Raw genomic sequence first — 21,792 nt, 5'->3', positions numbered from 1 at the left:
CCCTCAGGCCAGCAGCTCAGAGAAGAGCAGACACTGAGATGCTGAACGGTTGTGGATTTGCCGGGCCAGAGACTCTGCCATGGAAAAGCCATGGAAAACCCTAGCTGACTAAGCAGAAAAAGAGAGAGAGAGAGACAGAGAGAGACAGAGAGACAGAGAGAGAGAGAGAGAGAGAGAGAGAGAGAGAGAGAGAGAGAGCTAGAAGCAGAGAGGGTGCTGCGGCACAGAGAGGTTGTTCCGGGGCCTGCTGCAGCCCTTGGGGTTGGCGAGGAGACCCGAGCTGGGTGGGGATACCTGTGGTCTTGTTTCCAAACTCAGAGTAGAAGTCTTTGTCGACAGGCTCAGGTGAGGGTGTGCGTTCCAGCAAGGAGAGCACGGCCATGAGGTGCTGGAGGAAGCAGTGTGTCAGGTAGCTGTCCCGTGTCAAGCATGTAACCACCTGCGCCGGAGAGGAGCCTGCGGGAGAAGGGGCCGGGCACGGTTGCAGGCTGCTACTCCCCCCAGCCCCATCCCCACCCCTGGAGCCGTCTCTAGTCTCTAGCAGGTTAGCCTGGACCTGAGGACCACAGAGCCAGGGTCAGGAGGACCCACTTGAGGAAGCATCACGGGGCCTGGGGAGACGGCCATTTCTCAGGCCGGAAGGGCTGTAACATTTTTCTGGAAGGGGATACAGAGGCATTAGGGAAAGAGCTTAGCTTTCTCTCTTCAGGAAGTATGAGTCAGAAACATCCTGCCCGTGAGCCCAGGGCCCACTCTGCCCGCCCACCCAGCACTTTGCCGCCTCTGTCCCCAGCCTCTCGCTCCAAGTCCTGAGGGGTGAGTTCTGCCCTCTCAGCAGTTCCTGAAGCTGCTTCCTCCCGCTCCGGTGAACTGGCTTTTGAGCAGATAAACTCTGCCTGCGATAATGCACCCACATATGAAGGTGGAAGCCCACTGGTGACACTGGCCTTCACCCAAAATAGGACAAAAGCACAGTGGCCACTCACCCGTCAGCCGGAAATACTGGTCAAAGAGTCCAACGTTGACTACATGCAGGTCGCTGAGTTTTAAAACAAAGCACTGAGAGATGTGGAAGGGACTGTTGTTGTAGTCGGCGTTTTTCTGATGCCAGAAATCTGTGGCAGACAGAAAGGGCGCGAACATGGTGGTGGGCGTGCTGGGTGAGCACAAGGTTCCCAGGTGTGCAGCTGCGTGGAGCAGGAACGGGCCCCCTTGATGGCCTGGCCCACTGAGGCCTGGCAAGGAGCCCCCGCCACCTCTGAGCACACATGGCCTCGGGGAAACGTGTTTTACAGTCTGAGCCTTGCCTGGTACGCTGGAGACACCAGGAGCCCTAGGACAGGGCACTGGCTAAGGCACCCACCAAGGCCCCAAGGGGCAGAGGCTGCCCAACACCCCCCCAGCACGCCTGGGTCCCGGGCACTCACAGGGCCTTACTGGGCGCTTTCACGCCTGGCCTCGCATCCCATGTGACAGCTCCAGGAGGAAAGTGCTGTCATCGCCCCCCTTCCTCAGAAAAGAGATTCTTGGCCCAGTGCAGCCAAATCGCTGCTGCCTGACGTGGCACAGGGGCTCTAGAGACAGAACCCCGCCCATCCCCTCAGGCCCCAGTGCCCACCCTGCAGCGGCTCCGAGAAGTAGCGGCGGAGGCCATCGTGCAGCACAAAGTACACGGCCTTGGTGGAGAGCAGCACGCAGGCGGTCACCTCTAGCCCCGGGGTCTGGTAGAACACCACCGACGACCACAGGAGGTGCCGCAGCTCCTCGTTTTCCACCTGGACACAGAGGGGCCGGGTTGGGGCCTGCAGGAGAGCAGGGCGGCCGGGGCACACAGCTCCTCCTCCAGGCCTCTGCGGAGGGTGGCCTCCGCCAGCCCCACTACCCAGTGACCTGCCGTCCCAGGGACGGGCCCACAGCCTTGGATGGGGAGGCATGGGACCTCTACTGTGTCTCGTCAACGTATTTATAAACTCCGAAGCAGAGAGGTGGTGAGGGATGGGAGACGGTGTGCCGTGGGGTCTGCCCGGGGCCCGAGGCTAGGAATGGCCACAGGAGGAGGCGGTGATGGAGGAAACAACTGGCCAGGGAAGGGCACCCCAGGTTCTCCCTACTCAGGCCCTCAAAGCTGTGAACAGCTGAAGCTGGGGGAAAAGCCAGCACACATAAGTCTGGGAACCTGAGGCTAACCCCAAGATGAGCCTGCTGGGACCCCAGGACGACAGTGCCGCCTTCCTCCACAGGTGCGCTGGCCCTACCTCGGCAACGCTGCTGTGGAAGAACTCGACGATGGCGCTCCCCTGCAGGCTGGCGATGTGCCGGAGCGACGGGCAGGCGGGCAGGTGCGAAGGGATCTGATTCTCCTCCGACGTGGACCGGATCAAGTGCTCACTTGGGTACTGGGCGGGGGCCTCCACTTGTGCTGGGGCCTCCGCTGCCGGGGCTGAGGCCCCCACTGAGGCCTCCAAAGGGGTCTCTGCTGAGGCTGGGGCCTCCACTGGGACCAAAGCTGGCACTGAGGGCTCTGCCGGAGCTGGGGTCTTTGCTGGGGTTAGAGCTGGGACCTCCGCTGGGGCTGGGGCTGGGGCTGGGGCTGGAGCTGGAGCCTCTGCCGGGACCTCCTGGAGATGCTGCTCATTGCTGCATCTCCCAATCCCCCAAGAAAAACCATATTAACACATGAGTCCCAAATACAGATTCACATCCCACGTGTAACCTCAGTGTGAGGGAAACGCATGTACCACACACCACCTCTGGGGTCATCTGGGGATTTCATCTTGGCTCCTTATGGGAAGACCAAAGAGCAGAGAGAAAGTGCCGGGGCCCTTTCTCTTCGGGGGGAGATGGGAAGATAGGGCAGGGCTGAGAAAGACAGATGTGGCTCATGGACTGAAAAATCATTTTGAGAAGGTGGTAAAGGTGTCAGAAATGCCACTACAAAGTCCAGAGCACAGACCAAGGTGCCCAGGGCTGGGACCTTGGGGAACATGGAGTTGAGAACCAAATACTCAAACCGCTCTTCAGTTTGCCTTCGAGGCCTCCTTAGGTAGCCCGGGATCTCCCCCCACTCGGCCACCACTGCATGTGGCCACACTGGGTTTTCTCTGGTCTGTTCCAAGCATGAGATCAAACAAGCTCAGAAAGAACCCTCACAGAAGTCTGGAGCTCCCTGCCACCAGCCTACATGCCCAAGCTCATGCTGGTGGGGAGTCCTGGATGGCATCCTCTCAACTGGACAGTCCAGCTGTTGAAAGAGATCCCTGGGGCCCTGATCTTGCACTGGGCCAAATGCCCCCAAGCCCTCTGGGCTGTCCTCCTGCTGTCTTGGAGCAGAGATGCATCTGCTGGGGTGAAGCAGAGCGCCTGCTTTCTGCATGCAGTCCCTACTGTGGGCAGGGTCCAGCCAGGCTTGAGGGTGGCAGGGAAACTGAGACAAAGTGTCACCATCTGAAGCCTCATCATAGGGGCAGGGAGACGGAGAGATGGCCATGCAAGGCCGCCTCTGGCATAAGGGGCTCTCCAGTACCTGGAGGCATCAAGGGTCTCTATGGAGAGCATGGAACTTGAGCTGGGCATAAGATGGGGTCCCTGATTCAGCCAGGAAGATGCTGGATGACCTTTGGGAGCATCAGTTGAGGGGCTGGGTTGGAGAGAGAAGGCGTGAGATGTTGGGGTGAGGGCAGGGTCTCCACTGTCCACCAGGATGGAAGAGAAAGTGAGCTACACCGTGTCTCATGGGACAGGAAGGCCAAAAAACAAAGGGCTTTCTTGCCCAGGTAGGGAAGCCCCAGCATACATGAAGTTGGGAGCAGTAATAGGAGAAAGGGGCACCCTGAAGGGCACAGGGTGCCTCTTGAGCCCCAGGCAGGGGTGAACCTGTGGGTGTGACCATGGCCCCACACAAGCCATTATATGCCAACCCCAGGCGGCCCTGAGAGAAGCCAGGCTCGGGGGCAGAAGCAGGGGAAGGAGAGTAAGGAAGAGGACAGGGCTGGGCTTTCCTGGTGGAGCAGTGGTTAAGAATCCACCTGCCAATGCAGGGGACACGGGTTCGAGCCCTGGTCTGGGAAGATCCCACATGCCGCAGAGCAACTAAGCCTGTGCGCCACAACTACTCAGCCTGCACTCTAGAGCCCACGAGCCGCAACTACTGAGCCCGTGTGCCACAACTACTGAAGCCTACGTGCCTAGAGCCTGTGCTCTGCAACAAGAGAAGCCACCACAATGAGAAACCTGCGCACCGCAGTGAAGAGTAGCCCCCGCTCACCACAACTAGAAAAAGCCCGCATGCAGCAACGAAGACCCAATGCAGCCAAAAATAAATTAAAAAAAAAAAAAGAAGAGGACAGGGCTGCCAACTCCTCCCCTCTCTGCACTTCACTCTCCCTCCAGAAGAAAAGGAGCTTTGCACAAAGTGACCACCCAGCTCACACACTCAAACCTTGCTGCTCTCAGCCAACAGCTTCCTTTGGAACGGACTCATAAAATTACACACAGAGAGGGCCCCTGAGCAACCCAGGTCTTCCTGAGAAGGCGTGTGTGGCTCACCAAAGGGTACGGGCTTGGAGCTGGGGGTCAGAGGCAGGTGGTGCCTGAAGCAGCCCCCTGGCTCACAGAGCCAGCCACGGGACTGCGAGCCTGGAGGCGAGGAGGCATGGGTGATGCCTAGAGGCCATGCTTGGACCCAGTGGAGAGGGCCAGGCAAGGTGGGAGCAGGAGCCTGGAGACCCAGCCACACAGGACTCTAAATGGCAGAGAACTGGGCCAGCCTGGCTTTGTGGAAGGACAGCTTTCCTGGGCCTCTTCTGAAGCCTTGGGAGATAAGGAGCAGCCCAGCACCAAGCCCCAAGCCCGAGGGAGCCAAAGGCAATGCTGAGGGGTGCTGGAGATCTGGGTGAAGTGATTGGTCTCAGCCAGCCTCCCGCCCCCTGGCCCCCAAAAGCCCATGCTCGGTCTTACCGGGCCCCGTCCTCGGCAGCCTGGCCATCCACAGGGGGGCTCTGAGGCCTGCCCCCGGTTGCAGGGGTCTTGGCGATGACTACAGTCTTCAGGTCCTGCAGTGAGGCCCGCAGCTGGTTATAGATGCGCAGGAAGTGGAACTTCTCATGGGGCAGCACGAAGATGGCGGTGACAAAGCGGTAGCCCACAAGCAGCTCAAGCACGTGGCCATCTGCGAAGGCGCCCCTCGGCTGAGTGCAGCTGCGTGTGGGGTCCAGAAGCACAGTGGAGAGCGGCACACGACTAAGCTTGAAGCTGTTGCGGTTGCGGCAGTTGTGGGTGCCGCGATTGGGCATGGGGTTGAAGTCGGCCTTGATGACGTTGAGGTGCTGGGGTGTGAGCAGCAGCCAGTAGGGGATGGCAGCAGACTTGACAGCCTCGGAGGGTGCACAGCAGGAGCGCCGCACGGCAGAGCACAGCGTGCAGCTGGCCCACTCGATGTTGCCCGAGTAGTCCCCGGCGGCTGTCTGCACCATGCGCTTGTCACTGTAGACCAGGTACACAGGGAAGCAGCCCTGGCTGCGCTCCTGGCAGCCGCCCGCCACCTTGTAGAAGGTGAGCAGCTGGCGCAGGAACTCCTGCAGGCTGGTGTGGCTGCCATAGAGCACGGGGCTGCACAGCATGGCCATGTGCTGCGGGGCGAAGCAAGAGCGCAGGTCAGCGTGGAACTCGTGCAGGTTGGCGGCGTCTGAGATGATGAAGAGCGTGTTCTCGCTGTGCCGCACCTTGAGCACCAGGCACAGCTCCGGCATGAGGAAGCCAAACTCGGTGAGGTCGCCGTGCGGGAAGCAGAACACAAAGCGCAGGGAGGAGAGGATGTGCTGGCTGCTGCCCCGCGACTCCTGGTGCGGGATCTCAAAGACGGCGACGCCAAAGTCTGTGAGCACAAGGCAGGCAGCAAACTGGCGGATGCTGCCCTGCACGTGGATCAAGAAGCACCAGAGCACCTTGAGGATGCGGATGTGCTCCAGCAGGAAGTCCTCATCTGCGCCCAGGGCCCACTCCAGAGCCAGGCGCTCCTCCTCGCCCTCCTCCTCCTCCTCTTCTTCTTCCTCTTCTTCCTCTTCCTCTCCTGGCCCACCCTCTTCCTCTTCCTCCACATCCGGGGGCCCCATTTCAAAGTAGCGGTTCTCAGTAACATCCTCCTCCTCCTCCTCATCATCCTCGCCCTGCTCGCCCTGGCCCTCCTCTCGCTGGTTGGCAGCCTCAATCCAAGCAGGCAGCTGCCGCTCGATGGCCTGCCGGATGAGCGTGCTCAGGCGCTGGATGAAGTCCTGGTTGGTGGCGGTGTAGCCAATGCAGGTGAAGGGCAGGAAGATGATCTGGCCGGACCCTGGCACCACCTGGACCTCTGGCTCCGCGTGCTCTGGGCTGTGTGGGGAGAAGCCAGGTCAGTGACATGCTGGGCTGGGATGCCCCCACCTCCCATGTCCGGTCCTGCTGCTGTCCCCTGGCCCTGAAGAAGCAACCCATGAGTCTCCCAAGCCTCCTAAACAGCTGAGCCTGGTCCTAGCAAGCACCCTGGTGGGGAGCCGAGGTGCTGGAAGGCTGGGGCCACCACACTTCCAGGGTCCAGACCACAGGCATCCAACACAATCCTGCGCACATCATGAAGACTTCTCAGTCCTTCAGACGCTGGCCACAAGCCCCAAGGGCAATGAGTGCTCATGGGTATGGACTAACTTGACAACAGTCCCCTGCAGGGGCACCCAGTCGCCTTCACAGGTGAGAGGCTTGGGGAGTGGGCTGGGGGTCTTAGGACCTTCACATTTAAATTCAAGCTCCTTTAGAGACAGGTAATCTACCTGAAAAAGAATTCAGAGTAATGATGATTCAAAATCTCAGAAAAAGAATGTAGGCACAGACCAAGAAGATACAAGAAATGTTTAACAAAGAGACAAAAGATTTAAAGAACAGAGATGAACAACACAGTAAGTGAAATGAAAAACACACCATAAGGAATCACTAGCAGAATAACTGAGGCAGAAGAACGAATAAGTGAGCTGGAAGACAGAGTGGTGGAAATCACTGCCACAGAACAGAATAAAGAAAAAAGAATGAAAAGAAATGAGGACAGTCTCAGAGACTTCTGGGACATTAAATGCACCAACGTTCACATTATAGGGGTCCCAGAAGAAGAAGAGAAAGGGAAAGGGCCTGAGAAAGTATTTGAAGAGATTATAGCTGAAAACTTCCCTAACATGGGAAAGGAAACAGTCACCCAAGTCCAGAAAGCACAGAGTCCCATACAGGATAAACCCAAGGAGGAACACACCGAGACACATATTAATCAAACTGACAAAAATTAAATACAAAGAAAAAATATTAAAAGCAACAAGGGAAAAGCAACAAATAACATACAAGGGAATCCCTATAAGGTCATCAGCTGATTTTTCAGCAGAAACTCTTGAAGGCCAGAAGAGAGTGTCACGAGATATACATACATACATACATACATACATACATATATATATACACACACACACACATATATATATGTGTCTTTTAAATATCTTTATTGGAGTATAAGTGATGAAAAGGAAAAACCTACAACCAAGACTACTCTAACAAGCAAGGCTCTCATTCAGATTCGACGGAGAAATCAAAAGCTTTACAGACAAGCAAAAGCTAAGAGAATTCAGCATCACCAAATTAGCGTTACAACAAATGCTAAAGGAACTTCTCTAGGCAGGGGGGTAAAAAAAGAGGCCACAATTAGAAATAAGAAAATCACAAATGGGAAAGCTCACTGGTAAATGCAAACATAAAGTAATTAAGTAGGAAATCACCCATACACAAATATGATGTCAAAACCAGCAACCATGAGGAGACTACAAATGCAGAATATGGGAACTGCATTTGAAATCAAGAGACCAGCAACTTAAAACAACCTTGTATGCAGACTGCTACATCAAAACCTCATGGGAACTGCAAACCAAAACACTAAAATAGATACACACACAAAAAAGAAAAAGCAACCCAAACACAACACTAAAGATAGTCATCAAACCATAAGAGAAGAGTACAAAAGAAAAAGGGAAGAAAGAAGACCAACAAAAACAAATCCAAAACAATTTAAAAAACGGCAATAGGAACAAACATATCGATAATTACCTTAAATGTAAATGGATTAAATGCTCCAACCAAAAGATGCAGACTGGCTGAATGGATACAAAAACAAGACCAGTATATATACTGTCTACAAGAGACCCACTTCAGACCAAGAGACATACATAGACTGAAAGTGAGGGGATGGAAAAAGAGATTCCATGCGATGGAAATCAAAAGAAAGCTGGAGTAGCAATACTTGTATCAGAGATAAGAAAGGACACTATATAATGATCAAGGGATCAATCCAAGAAGAAGATATAACAATTGTAAATATATATGCACCCAACATAGGAGCACCTCAATATATAAAGCAAATGCCAACAGCCATAAAAGGGGAAATCGATGGTAACACAATAACAGTGGAGGACTTTAACACCCCACTTACACCAATGGACAGATCATCCAGACAGAAAATCAACAGGGAAACACAAGCCTTAAATGATACATCAGACCAGATGGATTTAATTGATATTTATAGGGCATTCCATCCGAAAACAGCAGAATACACTTTCTTCACAAGTGCACACTGAACATTCTGCAGGACAGATCACATCTTGGGAAACAAATCAAGCCTCGGTAAATTTAAGAAAACTGAAATCATATCAAGCATCCTTTCCGACCACAATGCTATGAGATTAGAAATCAATTACAGGGAAAAAAAATTATAAAAAACACAAACACATGGAGGCTAAACAATATGTTACTAAACGACCAATGCATCACTGAAGAAATCAAAGAGGAAATCAAAAAATACCTAGAGACAAATGACGAAAACATGACGATCCAAAACCTATGGGATGCAGCAAAGGCAGTTCTAAGAGGGAAGTTTACAGCATACAATCTTACCTCAGGAAACAAGAAAAATCTCAAATAAACAACCTAACCTTAGACCTAAAGGAACTAGAGAAAGAAGAACAAACAAAACCCAAAGTGAGTCGAAGAAATCATAAAGATCAGAGCAGAAACAAATGAAATAGAGACAAAGAAAACAGTAAAAAAAGATCAATGAAACTAAAAGCTAGTTCTCTGAAAAGATAAACAAAACTGATAAACCTTTAGCTAGAGACTCATCAAGGAAAAAAGGGAGAGGGCTCAAATCAATAAAATTAGACATGAAAAAGGGTAAGTAACAAATGACACCACAGAAGTACGAAGGATAATAACAGACTATTACAAGCAACTATACACCAATAAAATGGACAACCTGGAAGAAATGGACAAATTCTTAGAAAGGTACAACCTTCCAAGGCTGAACCAGGAAGAAATAGAAAATAGGAACAGACCAATCACAAGTATTGAAATTGAAACTGTGATTAAAAAACTTCCAACAAACAAAAGTCCAGGACCAGATGGCTTCACAGATGAATTATATCAAACATTTAGAGAGGAGTTAACACCTCTCCTTCTCAAACTCTTTCAAAAAGTTGCAGAGGAAGGAACACTCCCAAGCTCATTCTATGAGGCCACTGTCACTCTGATACCAAAACCAGACAAAAATACCACACAAAAAGAAAATTACAGGCCAATATCACTGATGAACACAGACACAAAAATTCTCACCAAAATACTAGCAAACAGAATCCAACAGCACATTAAAAGGATCATACACCATGATCGTGGGGTTTATCCCAGGAATGCAAGGATTCTTCAATATATGCAAATCAATCAATGTGATACACCATATTAACAAACTGAAGGAGAAAAACCATATGATCATCTCAATAGATGCAGAAAAAGCTTTCGATAAAATTCAACACCCATTTATGATAAAAAACCCTCCAGAAAGTAGGCAGAGGGAACTTACCTCAACATAATAAAGGCCATATATGACAAACCCACAGCCAACATCTTTCTTAATGGTGAAAAACTGAAACCATTTCCTCTAAGATCAGGAACAAGACAAGGTTGTCCACTCTCACCACTATTATTCAACATAGTTATGGAAGTTTTAGCCACAGCAATCAGAGAAGAAAAAGAAATAAAAGGAATCCAAATTGGAAAGAAGAAGTAAAGCTGTCACTGTTTGCAGATGACATGATACTATGCATAGAGAATCCTATGAGAAAACTACTAGAACTAATCAATGAATTTGGTAAAGTAGCAGGATACAAAATTAATGCACAGAAATCTCTGGCATTCCTATACATTAATGATAAAAAATCTGAAAGAGAAATTAAGGAAACACTCCCATTTACGATTTCAACAAAAAGAATAAAATACCTAGAAATAAACCTACATAAGGAGACAAAAGACCTGCATGCAGAAAACTATAAGACACTGATAAAAGAAATCAAGGGTGACACAAACAGATGGAGAGATATACCATGTTCTTGGATTGGAAGAATCAACACTGTGAAAATGACTGTACTACCCAAAGCAATCTACAGATTCAATGCAATCCTTATCAAACTACCAATGTCATTTTTCACAGAACTAGAACAAAAAATTTCACAATTTGTATGGAAACACAAAAGACCCCAAATAGCCAAAGCAATCTTGAGAAAGAAAAATGGAGCTGGAGGAATCAGGCTCCCCGACTTCAGACTACACTACAAAGCTACAGTAATCAAGACAGTATTGTACCGGCACAAAAACAGACATACAGATCAATGGAACAGGACAGAATGCCCAGAGATAAGCGCACTCACATATGGTCACCTTTTTTTTGATAAAGGAGGCAAGAATATACAATGGAGAAAAGACAGCCTCTTCAATAAGTGGTGCTGGGAAAACTGGACAGCTACATGTAAAAGAATGAAATTAGAACACTCCCTAACACCATACGCAAAAGTAAATTCAAAATGGATTAAAGACCTAAATGTAAGACCAGACACTATAAAACTTTTATAGGAAAACACAGGCAGAACACTCTATGACATAAATCACAGCAAGATCCTTTTTGATCCACCTCCTAGACAAATGGAAATAAAAATAAACAAATGGGACCTAATGAATCTCAAAAGCTTTTACACAGCAAAGGAAAACATAAACAAGACGAAAAGACGACCCTCAGAATGGGAGAAAATATTTGTAAATGAAGCAACTGACAAAGGATTAATCTCCAAAATTTACAAGCAGCTCATGCAGCTCATTATCAAAAAAAACAAACAACCCAATCCAAAAATGGGCAGAAGACCTAAACAGACATTTCTCCAAAGAAGATATACAGATTGCCAACAAACACATGAAAGGATGCTCAACATCACTAATCATCAGAGAAAGGCAAATCAAAACTACAGTGAGGTATCACCTCACACCAGTCAGAATGACCATCATCAAAAAATCTACACACAATAAATGCTGGAGAGGGTGTGGAGAAAAGGGAATCCTCTTGCACTGTTGGTGGAATGTAACTTGATACAGCCACTATGGAGAACAGTATGGAGGTTCCTTAAAAAACTAAAAATAGAACTACCATACAACCCAGCAATCCCACTACTGGGCATATACCCTGAGAACACCATAATTCAAAAAGAGTCATGTACCACGATGTTCGTTGCAGCTCTATTTACAATAGCCAGGACATGGAAGCAACCTAAGTATCCATCGACAGATGAATGGATAAAGAAGACGTGGCACATATATACAATGGAATATGATAAAGAAAATGTGGCAAATATATACAATGGAATATTATTCGGCCATAAAAAGAAACGAAATTGAGTTATCTGCAGTGAGGTGGATGGAACTAGAGTCTGTCATACAGAGTGAAGTAAGTCAGAAAGAGAAAAACAGATACCATGCGCTAACACATATATATGGAATCTAAAAACAAAAAAAAGGTTCTGAAGAACCTAGAAGCAGGACAGGAATAAAGATGCAGATGTATAAAGCAATTATACCCCAATAAAGATGTTAAAAAAAAAAAGATGCAGATGTAGAGAATGGACTTGAGGACACAGGGAGGAGGAAGGGTAAGCTGGGAGGAAGTGAGAGAGTGGCATGGACATATATACACTACCAAATGTAAAACAGATAGCTAGTGGGAAGCAGCTGCATAGCACAGGGAGATTAGCTCGGTGCTTTGTGACCACCTAGAGGGGTGGGATAGGGAGAGTGGGAGGGAGACACAAGAGGGAGGAGATATAGGGATATATGTATAGCAGATTCACTTTGTTATAAAGCAGAAACTACCACACCACTGTAAAGCAATTATACGCTAATAAAGATGTTAAAAAAAATATACTAGCAAACAGAATCCAACAACACCTTAAAAGGATCATATACCATGATCAAGTGGGATTTATCCCAGGATGAAAGGATTCTTCAATATGTGATACACCACATTAACAAACTGAAGAATAAAAATTATATGATCATCTCAATAGATGCAGAAAAAGCTTTTGACAAAATCCAACACCCATTTATGATAAAAACTCCCTAGAGAGCGGGCACAGAGGGAACCTAGCTCAACATAATAAAGGCCATATAAGACAAACCCACAGCCAATATCATTCTCAATGGTGAAAAACTGAAAGCATTTCCTCTAAGATCAGGAACAAGACAAGGATGTCCACTCTTGCCACTTTTATTCAACACAGTTTTGGAATTTCTAGCCACGGCAATCAGAGAAGAAATAAAAGGAATCCGAATTGGAAAAGAAGAAGTAAAACTGTCACTGTTTGCAAATGACATTATACTATACACAGAGAATCCTAAAGACACTACCAGAAAACTACTAGAGCTCATCAGTGAATTTGCAGGATACAAAATTAATACACAGAAATCTCTTGCATTCCTATACACTAACAACAAAAGATCAGAAAGAGAAATTAAGGGAACACTCTCATTTACCATTGCAACAAAAAGAATAAAATACCTAGGAATAAACCTACCTAAGGAGGCAAAAGACCTGTACTCAGAAAACTATAAGATGCTGATGAAAGAAATCAAAGATGACACAAACAGATGGAGAGATGTACTATGTTCTTGGATTGGAAGAATCAATATTGTCAAAATGACAATCAATATTGTCAAAATGACCCAAAGCAATCTACAGATTCAATGCGATCCCTATCAAATTACTAATGGCATTTTTCACAGAATTACAACAAAAAATTTTACAATTTGTATGGAAACACAAAAGACAAATTGCTTTGAATAGCCAAAGCAATTTTGAGAAAGAAAAACGGAGCTGGAGGCATCAGCCTCCCTGACTTCAGACTATACTACAAAGCTACAGTAATCAAAACAGTTTGGTACTGGCATTAAAAACAGAAATATAGATCAATGGAACAGGAGAGAAAGCCCAGAGATAAACCCACACATCTATGGTCAACTAATCTATGACAAAGGAGGCAAGAATATGCAATGGAGAGAAGACAGTCTCTTCAATAAGTGGTGCTGGGAAAACTGGACAGCTACATGTGAAAGAGTGAAATTAGAACCCTCCCTAACACCATACACAAAAATAAACTCAAAATGGATTAAAGACCTAAATGTAAGGCCAAATACTATACAACTCTTAGAGGAAAATATAGGCAGCACTCAACAGGCACATGAAAAGATGCTGAACATCACTAATCATCAGGGAAATGCACACCAAAACCACAATGAGCTATCACCTCACACGTGTCAGAATGGCTATCATCAAAAAGAATGCAAATAATGTTGGCAAGGATGTGGGGAAAAGGGAATTCTTATATACTGTTGGTGGAAATATAAATATAACTTGGTGCAGCCACTGTGGAAAACAGTATGGAGGTTTCTCAAAAAACTAAAAATAGGGCTTCCCCGGTGGCACAGTGGTTGAGAGTCCGCCTGCCAATGCAGGGGACATGGGTTCGTGCCCCGGTCTGGGAAGGTCCCATATGCCGCGGAGCAGCTGGGCCCGTGAGCCATGGCCGCTGAGCCTGCGCGTCCAGAGCCTGTGCTCCGCAACGGGAGAGGCCACAACAGTGAGAGGCCCGCGTACCGCCAAAAAAAAAAAAAAACAGAACTACCATATGACCCAGCAATTCCATTCCTGGGTATATACCCCCAAAAAACCAAAACACTAATTCAAAAAGACAGATGTGCCCCAATGTTCATAGCACCATTATTTACAATTGCCAAGATATGGAAGCAACCTAAGTGTCCATCAACAGATGACTGGATAAAGAAGATGTGGTACGTATGTACAATGGAATACCACTCAGCCATAAAAATAATGAAATTTTGCCATTTGAAACAACATGGATGGACTTGGAGGGTATTATGATAAGTGAAATAAGTCAAACAGATAAATATTGTATGATATCACTTTTATGTGGAATCTAAAAAATAAAACAAACTGGTGACTATAACAAAACAGATATAGAGAACTAGTGTTTATCAATGGGGAGAGGGAAGGAAGGATGGGCCAGATAGGGGTACAGGATTAAGAAGTATGAACTATTATGTATAAAAAACGGTACAAGGATATATTGTACAACACAGGGAATACAGTCAATATTTTATAATAACTATAACTGGATTATAACCTTTAAAAATTGAATCACTATATTGTACACCTGTAACATATAATATTATACATCAACTATACTTCAATTAAAAAAAACAAGCAAACTAAAATATATGTATATATATACATATATTGTATATGTATATATGTATATAAATATATATGTGTGTACATTGTATATATATACATTCCATATGTATATAAATATATGTATATGTATATACATATATCGCTGACATAAATCACAGCAATATTTTTTGATCCACCTCCTAGAGTAATGAAAATAAAAACAAAAATAAACAAATGGGACCTAATTTAACTTAAAAGGTTTTGCACAGCAAAGGAAACCATAAACAAAATGAAAAGACAACCCACATGTGGAGAAAAGGGAACCCTCTTGCACTGTTGGTGGGAATGTAAATTGATATAGCCACTATGCAGAACAGTATGGAGGTTCCTTAAAAAACTAAAAATAGAATTACCGTATAACCCAGCAATCCCACTATTGGGCATATACCCAGAGAAAACCATAATTCAAAAAGACACATGCACCCCAATGTTCACTGCAGCACTATTTACAATAGCCACGTCATGAAAGCAACCTAAATGCCCATCGATAGACAAATGGGTAAAGAAGATGTGGCACATATATAAAATGGAGAATTACTCAGCCACAAAAAAAAGGACGAAATTGGGTCATTTGTAGAGACGTAATGGATCTAGAGACTGTCCTACAGGGTGAAGTCAGAAAGAGAAAAACAAATATCATATATTAATACATATATGTGGGACCTAGAAAGATGGTACAGATGAACCGGTCTGCAGGGCAGAAATAGAGACACAGATGTCACACCGGTCAGAATGGCCAACATCAAAAAATCTACAAACAGTAAATGCTGGAGACGGTGTGGAGAAAAAGGAACCCTCTTGCACTGTTGGTGGGAATGTAAATCGGTACAATCATTATGGAGAACGGTATAGAGGTTCCTTAAAAAACTAAATATAGAACTACCATATGATCCAGCAATCCCACTCCTGGCCATATATCCGGAGAAAACCGTAATTCGAAAAGCTACATGCACCCCAATGTTCACTGCAGCACTGTTTACAATAGCCAAGACATGGAAGCAACCTAAATATCCATCAACAGGTGAATGGAAAAAGAAGATCGGGTACATATATACAATGGAATACTACTCAACCATAAAAAAGAATGAAATAATGTCATTTACAGCAACATGGATGGACCTAGGAATTGTCATACTAAGTGAAGTTAGACAAAAACAAATATCATATGATATCGCTTATATGTGGAATCTAAAAAAAGTGATACAAATAAACTTATTTACAAAACAGAAATAGAGTCACAGATGTAGAAAACAAGCTTATGATTACCGGGGGGAATTGGAGGAGGAATAAAATGGGAGATTGTGATTCGTATGTACACACTACTATATATAAGATAGATAATAAGGACCTACTGTATAGCACAGGGAACTCTACTCAACACTCTGTAATGATCTATATGGGAAAAGACCTTAAAAAGAGTGGATATATGCATAACTGATTCACTTTGCTGTACACCTGAAACTAACACAACATTGTAAATCAACTATACTCCAATAAAAATTAAAAAAAATTCAAGCGCCTCTTGGCCTCTACTGGCCCTGGTGAAAAAGGGTATGTAGAATGGGTTGGGGAACCTCTTCTGTAAAGACAGTAAACACTTGAGGCTTTGGGGGCTACCCCACCCACATCGTTTATTTTAAAAAAAACAGCTCCTTAAGAATGGAACAATCATTTTTAGCTCACAGACTGTACAAAACAGGCAGTGGACTAAATTGGCTTTGACCTGCTGACCCCTAGCGTAGGATAACGTGTCAATGCAAAGTTTAGGGATTAGAACTTGGAAACAGACCAGAGCCCATTTCAGCTGTGTTTATTTATTTAAAGGAAGAAATAGTTCTATAGGACTTCTGCAAACAGACTTTTAAGAAAATCTTGGTTACTACTGGCCCACAGAGTATGTGCAGAAGGCCCAGAATGCCTTCCATGATAGCCTCTTCCTTACCTTGCACCGCCAACAGCTCCCGGCACGTCTCTTAAATCATCAGAAGGTGCCTGCCAGGAAAGGAAATGCGGTCAGCCCCCACCTGCCGCAGCCATGGCCTGGCATTCACCGGGCGGCAGGCCCTGAGCACTCCTTCGTGACCCAGCAGGAGGCTCCTTGCTATCCCCACACTCCACCCTAGGGTGGATCTTGGGGCTCAGAGAGGCAGAGAGACTCACTCAGTCATCCTGCCAGTGCACAGCAGAGCTAAGATTCCCAACCGTGTCGGTCTGACCCCAGCCCACACTCCCAACCCCTGGGCCAAAGCCTCTCGCCCTCCGCAAGCTCAGCTTGTGCCTCCAGGTCTGGCATCTGAATGTTCCCTGTGCCATCCCACAGGGTCCATGTGGACCATCTACCAACTTGGTACCGGGCCAGCAGAGGACATGGTGAGCGGAGGCTGTGCAGCGCCTGGCAAGGCCCTCCCAATGGTCTCTGGGCAGCGGGGAAGACCTAGGGCTCAGGAGCCTCCTGCTGTGACCCTGGGGAGGGTGAAGGGAGAGTGCAGTGGAGTGCTGGGACAGAGCGAGGACTCTGCCCACTGCCCCAGTGCCACACGGCCGTGACACTGTGTTGGTGAAGAGAGACAGGGCTGGGCAGGCCCAGCTACCAAGCACACTACTCCCCACGCACACAGCAAATGAGCCCCTCGCACCACACCTGCCGTCCTCTTTCTTTCCAAGACACAGGAAGCAGCCCAGGGACCCTCAGGAGCAGCCACGGAAGAAGGAACAGAGTCACAGCGTGTCCCAGATTACCAGGGTGGGTGACGTGCAGAAACAGGCAAAATGGCGCAGGGGTGCCAGACAGCAGGGGGAGAAACTTCCTGATGGGTGCGGAGCCCAAACAAGCCACCCCTGACCAGGGCCTTCTGAACTTTCCCCAGGGAGTCTGCTCACATGCACTAAGGGTTATGTGGCTTTGCCCCCCCAGGGTCCAGTAAGAGAAAACTGCCTATTCCCATCAGTCCAAAGAAAGAGACAGACAACAGACGCTAACTGAACAGACCCTTAACCACAAAGCAGAGCACACCAAGCACTGGCAGCATCTGCTACAACTCCAGCCAGGCCACCTCATACTTCCAGACAGCTTCAGGCAGAAGAGCTGGCCGCAGAGGAAACCAACCCCCAGAAGCAGGAGGAGGATGTTACCTGTCCCGCAGGGATGGACTCCAAGGAATCAGAGCATCCCCGCGCAATGGGCCGGTCCTCAGGAGTCAGACTGTCGGTGGATGACAGGCTGCTGGCCAGGGCCTCTTCTTGCACAAACATGATTCCTGGAGAGACCAGGGGCAGGCGGGTGGGGCAGGCGGGGCAGGGAGAGCAGCCATTCAACAAATGGGGCTGGGCCCTCGGGCTACTGGCATGGCTGGGGGCTAATCAGACCCCAAACCTAGCCACGTGGATTATAGAAGAAAATGTTGAAACTGAAATCTTAAAATAACTAGAAGAACAAATGACTGCTTATCTCATCTCACGGTAGGGAGAGATTTTCTGAGCCTAAATCCAAAGGAAGAAATTGAGGTGTGACTGCGTAAAAGCTAAACTTCTGTAAGTAAAGAGAGAAACCTAAACGCAACGAGAAAAAAGTGCTCACAACATTTGTCAAAGGCTTGTATCTTTAATCTATAAAACGCTCTTACAGATAACAAAAAATGGGGGGAGAAAATTAGAAATCCCATTAGGAGACTGCAAAGAATGAACAGACATTCCACAAAAGATCGGCCAACAGGCTTAACACAAGATAAAAGCTCACCCTCGCGAGCCATCAAAGAAGGGCAAGTTTGGCCTCTCACTTTGGCAAAGGTCAGGCTGTTTGGCCTAACTGGCAGAGGCAGGCACTGGGGTGCAAGCTGCCCCACCCATTTGGAGAGCAGTCTGGCAATATGTCCACCAAGAGCCTTAAACGTGTTTGCTCCTAGAGCGTCTTCACGGGGAAATGGTTCAAGTCCCCCCACCCGCCACTCCAGCATCCCTGTGGAGTTTTGCAGACACAGGAGCACAAGACCCCTCATCGGAAGGCCAGGCGTTCTTGCAGGCTCGGGTTTCCTCCAGGGCTGGCGAGGACAACCGATGCCCACCTTCCCACAGGACACATCCCACTGACCCTCCCCTGGGCCACCGCCCGTGGACAGCACGCTCTGACTCACTTGGGCTGCTTTTGAAGCCTGCTGATGCTATTGTATTATTATTACAGCTTGTCTGGGCCCATTACTTCACTCCAGACATTTTCCACACTGGTTGAGGGTAAAATCTTTTCTAACTTTCTCCTAAATGCAGCTGATTGGATGAATGCTGGGCATCAACTCCAAGTTTCGCAGAAACCTGGAGGAGCCCAGGGCTTGCCTCCATAGCCTGGCTTTACCACCAGTCACCACGGCCCAACAAAATGCCTCAGAGAACTCAGAGCCCCAGAGGTCACAGGCCCTCGTCCAGCTCAGCTGCTAGCTGGGGTCAGGACAACTCACAATGGCCCAGGTCCTCTGCCCATGGGCTAGGCAGGCAGATGGCCCAAGCCCAGACACCCCCCAGGGCAAAGCAGCAGGGGCTGTGCACAGGCAGGAAGGGCAGCAGGCACACTGCCAGGCATGAAGCGTGCTGCTCTCTCCTGGAATCCACCCCCTCCTCCCTCACATGCTCAGGTCCTACCATCCTTTGACATTCACCTCACATACAACTCCACTGCAAAGTCCTCTCTGCTCTAGACAGACTTCTGTCTTCCACAAATGACCCAAATCATTCTGCCCTGTTCTCCCTTCGGGGTACAGCTCATCTTCCCAAGAGGCTCCAAGTTCCTCAGGGGCACTGTCCTGGTCATCTTGAAACCCTCCGAAAAGGACGTAGGTAGGAAGCCCCTACTGACCCCTTCTGATGGACCAGAAGCAGTGCTAAGTGTTTCCCCAGGATTAGCTCATGCACGCCTCCCGTTATTTACCACAGCTCATCAAATCTAAGATGCGTAGATGTGGCGCCATCTTGGTCTCAGCAGGTGTCCACGGGTTTTCACACAACTCCATCACGAATACCAGCTGGCTGACAGCAACTATGAGACGCCACTGACTGAAAGATGCATCTCAATTTCAAAGAAGTCACAAGGTGGAAATGTGTGCATCTTAGAATCGATGAAGTAGGGTAGAGAAAACAGAGCTTCGGGAGGCAACAAGTTGCTTGAGGGACCACAGCCAGAAAGCTGGGATGCAAACTCAGGTGACCCAGCCCAGGTGCCTGCTCCTAACCCCTTCTCTGCGGCCTCCGCGCAGCCCCTGCACCTGGCTGGAGAATCAACTCGGTCATTTTGCACATCAGTCCCTGTGGCCACAACCCTCCATGGCTCCAACAAGCCGGCTAACAGCTCCTGAGATGACCAGAGGCCTGGTGTTTACTGGACAGCGCCCATCCAGGCAGGCCCCCGGGGGCCCAGTTTATTCACAAGTATATTCACTGCTACAGAACTGGGCTGGGAACAAAGCTGCTCCCCCACCTAGGGAGAAATCCTCGCCCACGCAGGCAAAGTCCAACAGCATGTGGCTGAACACAAACTTCTGCGGATTCCTCCACGTTAGCAAGAAAAAGAACATTTTCCTGTCACTACCCACCCAAGCCCTGTTTGCAACTGAGGAAATGTGGATAGGGACAGTCTTTCTGCTTCCTTCCTGGACTGTGGTCTGTACAAACAAGTGGTCAGAAAGGGCCACTCAGAGAATGGGACAGGGGACATTAGAATGCTTAGACGGGGCCCAACCTTTGTTGTTTCTCACCAAAAGGAAAGAGATGTGCACACAGAGACATCCACTGCAGTTTTATTTATAAGAGGTGCAGATCTGGAGACAACGTCTAAAAGTCCAGTAGCGAGAAAGGGGAAGACTACAGTGAGCCACTGTGTGGCGTGTCCCCAGGAGCGGGGGCAGTGAGGAAAGGGGCTGAGGCCTGGGCCTGGCTGGTGCAGAGGCTTTGCCACCAAAGGGGGCACTGCCCGCAGCTACGGCTGTAGGGGCAGACGCCTCCCTCGCCGCCTGCGGCTCACTCATTCCCCGTCTCAACAAACGCTGACTGAGAACAGGATGGGCCCTGGCCCCAGAGCCTAGCCATGCGGTCCCCCCACAGGCACGCAGGGCTGTGACAGGCAGCTCGGGGCGGGGGGCCTGAGGAGGGCTCTGACCCCTTGGCAGGAGACACAGTCAGGAAAGCATCTTCACAGTGATACAAACCCCCTCCCCTTTTACGTAAAAAAATAAAACCGAAATTTCTCAGGCAAGAGTGTTACAAAAGCAAACGGACGACTGCTCCAGCACCAACGTCCCCATCCACTCTCTGGCTCACGTCCACGGCTGTGACCTCGGTGCGCTGCCCTGCGCAGGCTCTCTGACTCAACCCAGCACTTCTCCTTTCTTATCCAGCCTTCCCCTCGGCTGTGATGGCTGCAGGGTATTCTGGAGGACCACAGCTTAATCTCCCTCTCACTCTGACGTCCATCACGGCCCATGTTTAGCTAGCATAAACAGTGCTGCAGTGAGCATCTCACCTCCCACTTCCCTGTTATCTTATCCCGCTAAGATAAAATCCCCACCAGCGGGGTTACCAGGTCAAGGGGTGGAAACGTTTTTCTGGCTCTTGAAACATAGGGTCAAACTGTTTTCCCAAGACCTCACACCAAGTTCTCCGTCTCCAGGAGCCCGGGTGGGCGGCGTTCTTTCCTGTGTGCCCCGAGCCTCGGCTCCACTCGGGACGGCACACCCTCCCCTCTTCCGTGGGGGCCGGGCCAGCAGACACTCATGGGACCTGCTTCACTCACTCATCTCCGAGGATGCCTGGGTTCAGAGGTGAAAGCCCTTTGAAAACGCTAAGACAGTGGGTGGATGAAAGGGATTGGTCTTCCATGGGTTCACAGACAGCCCATCTGGGCCCCACCAACACAGCGTTTGGGGCTGGGTCATACCACCAGGGCCATGGCAATGAGGCACGCTCCCCACGCAGGTATCGGGGTGCCCGACTTAGGGAAGTAACCAGGCCTGGGTTCCCATGAACAAGGAGCCAGTCTGCCCCCACTGCCTGTGGGCCAGTGGGGTCCTTATGGGCCAGCAGCCAGTTCAAAGAGCACACCCCGTGGTACCCTAGAGGATCTGGATGTGTGTGTC

The 21,792-nt window shown here is 48.6% G+C and overlaps 1 protein-coding gene across 8 annotated transcripts in view; it reads right to left on the bottom strand.

Moving 5' to 3' along the window:
- The window catches only part of NISCH (nischarin), a 42,733-nt gene that overhangs the window by 1,488 nt on the left and 19,453 nt on the right, over positions 1-21,792 (bottom strand). Inside the window, exons 14-21 of one of the 8 annotated variants that reach the window (XM_079933470.1) lie at positions 17,810-17,934; positions 16,620-16,669; positions 4,957-6,366; positions 3,524-3,637; positions 2,256-2,643; positions 1,619-1,775; positions 987-1,115; positions 295-456 (exon numbers count right to left, since the gene is read on the bottom strand). In XM_079933470.1, the coding sequence (XP_079789596.1) occupies positions 295-456; positions 987-1,115; positions 1,619-1,775; positions 2,256-2,643; positions 3,524-3,637; positions 4,957-6,366; positions 16,620-16,669; positions 17,810-17,934 (2,535 nt within the window). The other 7 variants (XM_079933465.1, XM_079933466.1, XR_013830079.1 and 4 more) reach the window with 7 other exon arrangements.

This window comes from Stenella coeruleoalba (genome assembly GCF_951394435.1).
Source record: "Stenella coeruleoalba genome assembly, chromosome: 10".
Classification (NCBI taxonomy): Eukaryota; Metazoa; Chordata; class Mammalia; order Artiodactyla; family Delphinidae; genus Stenella; species Stenella coeruleoalba.
This window is presented reverse-complemented; position numbering and strand designations above follow the sequence as displayed.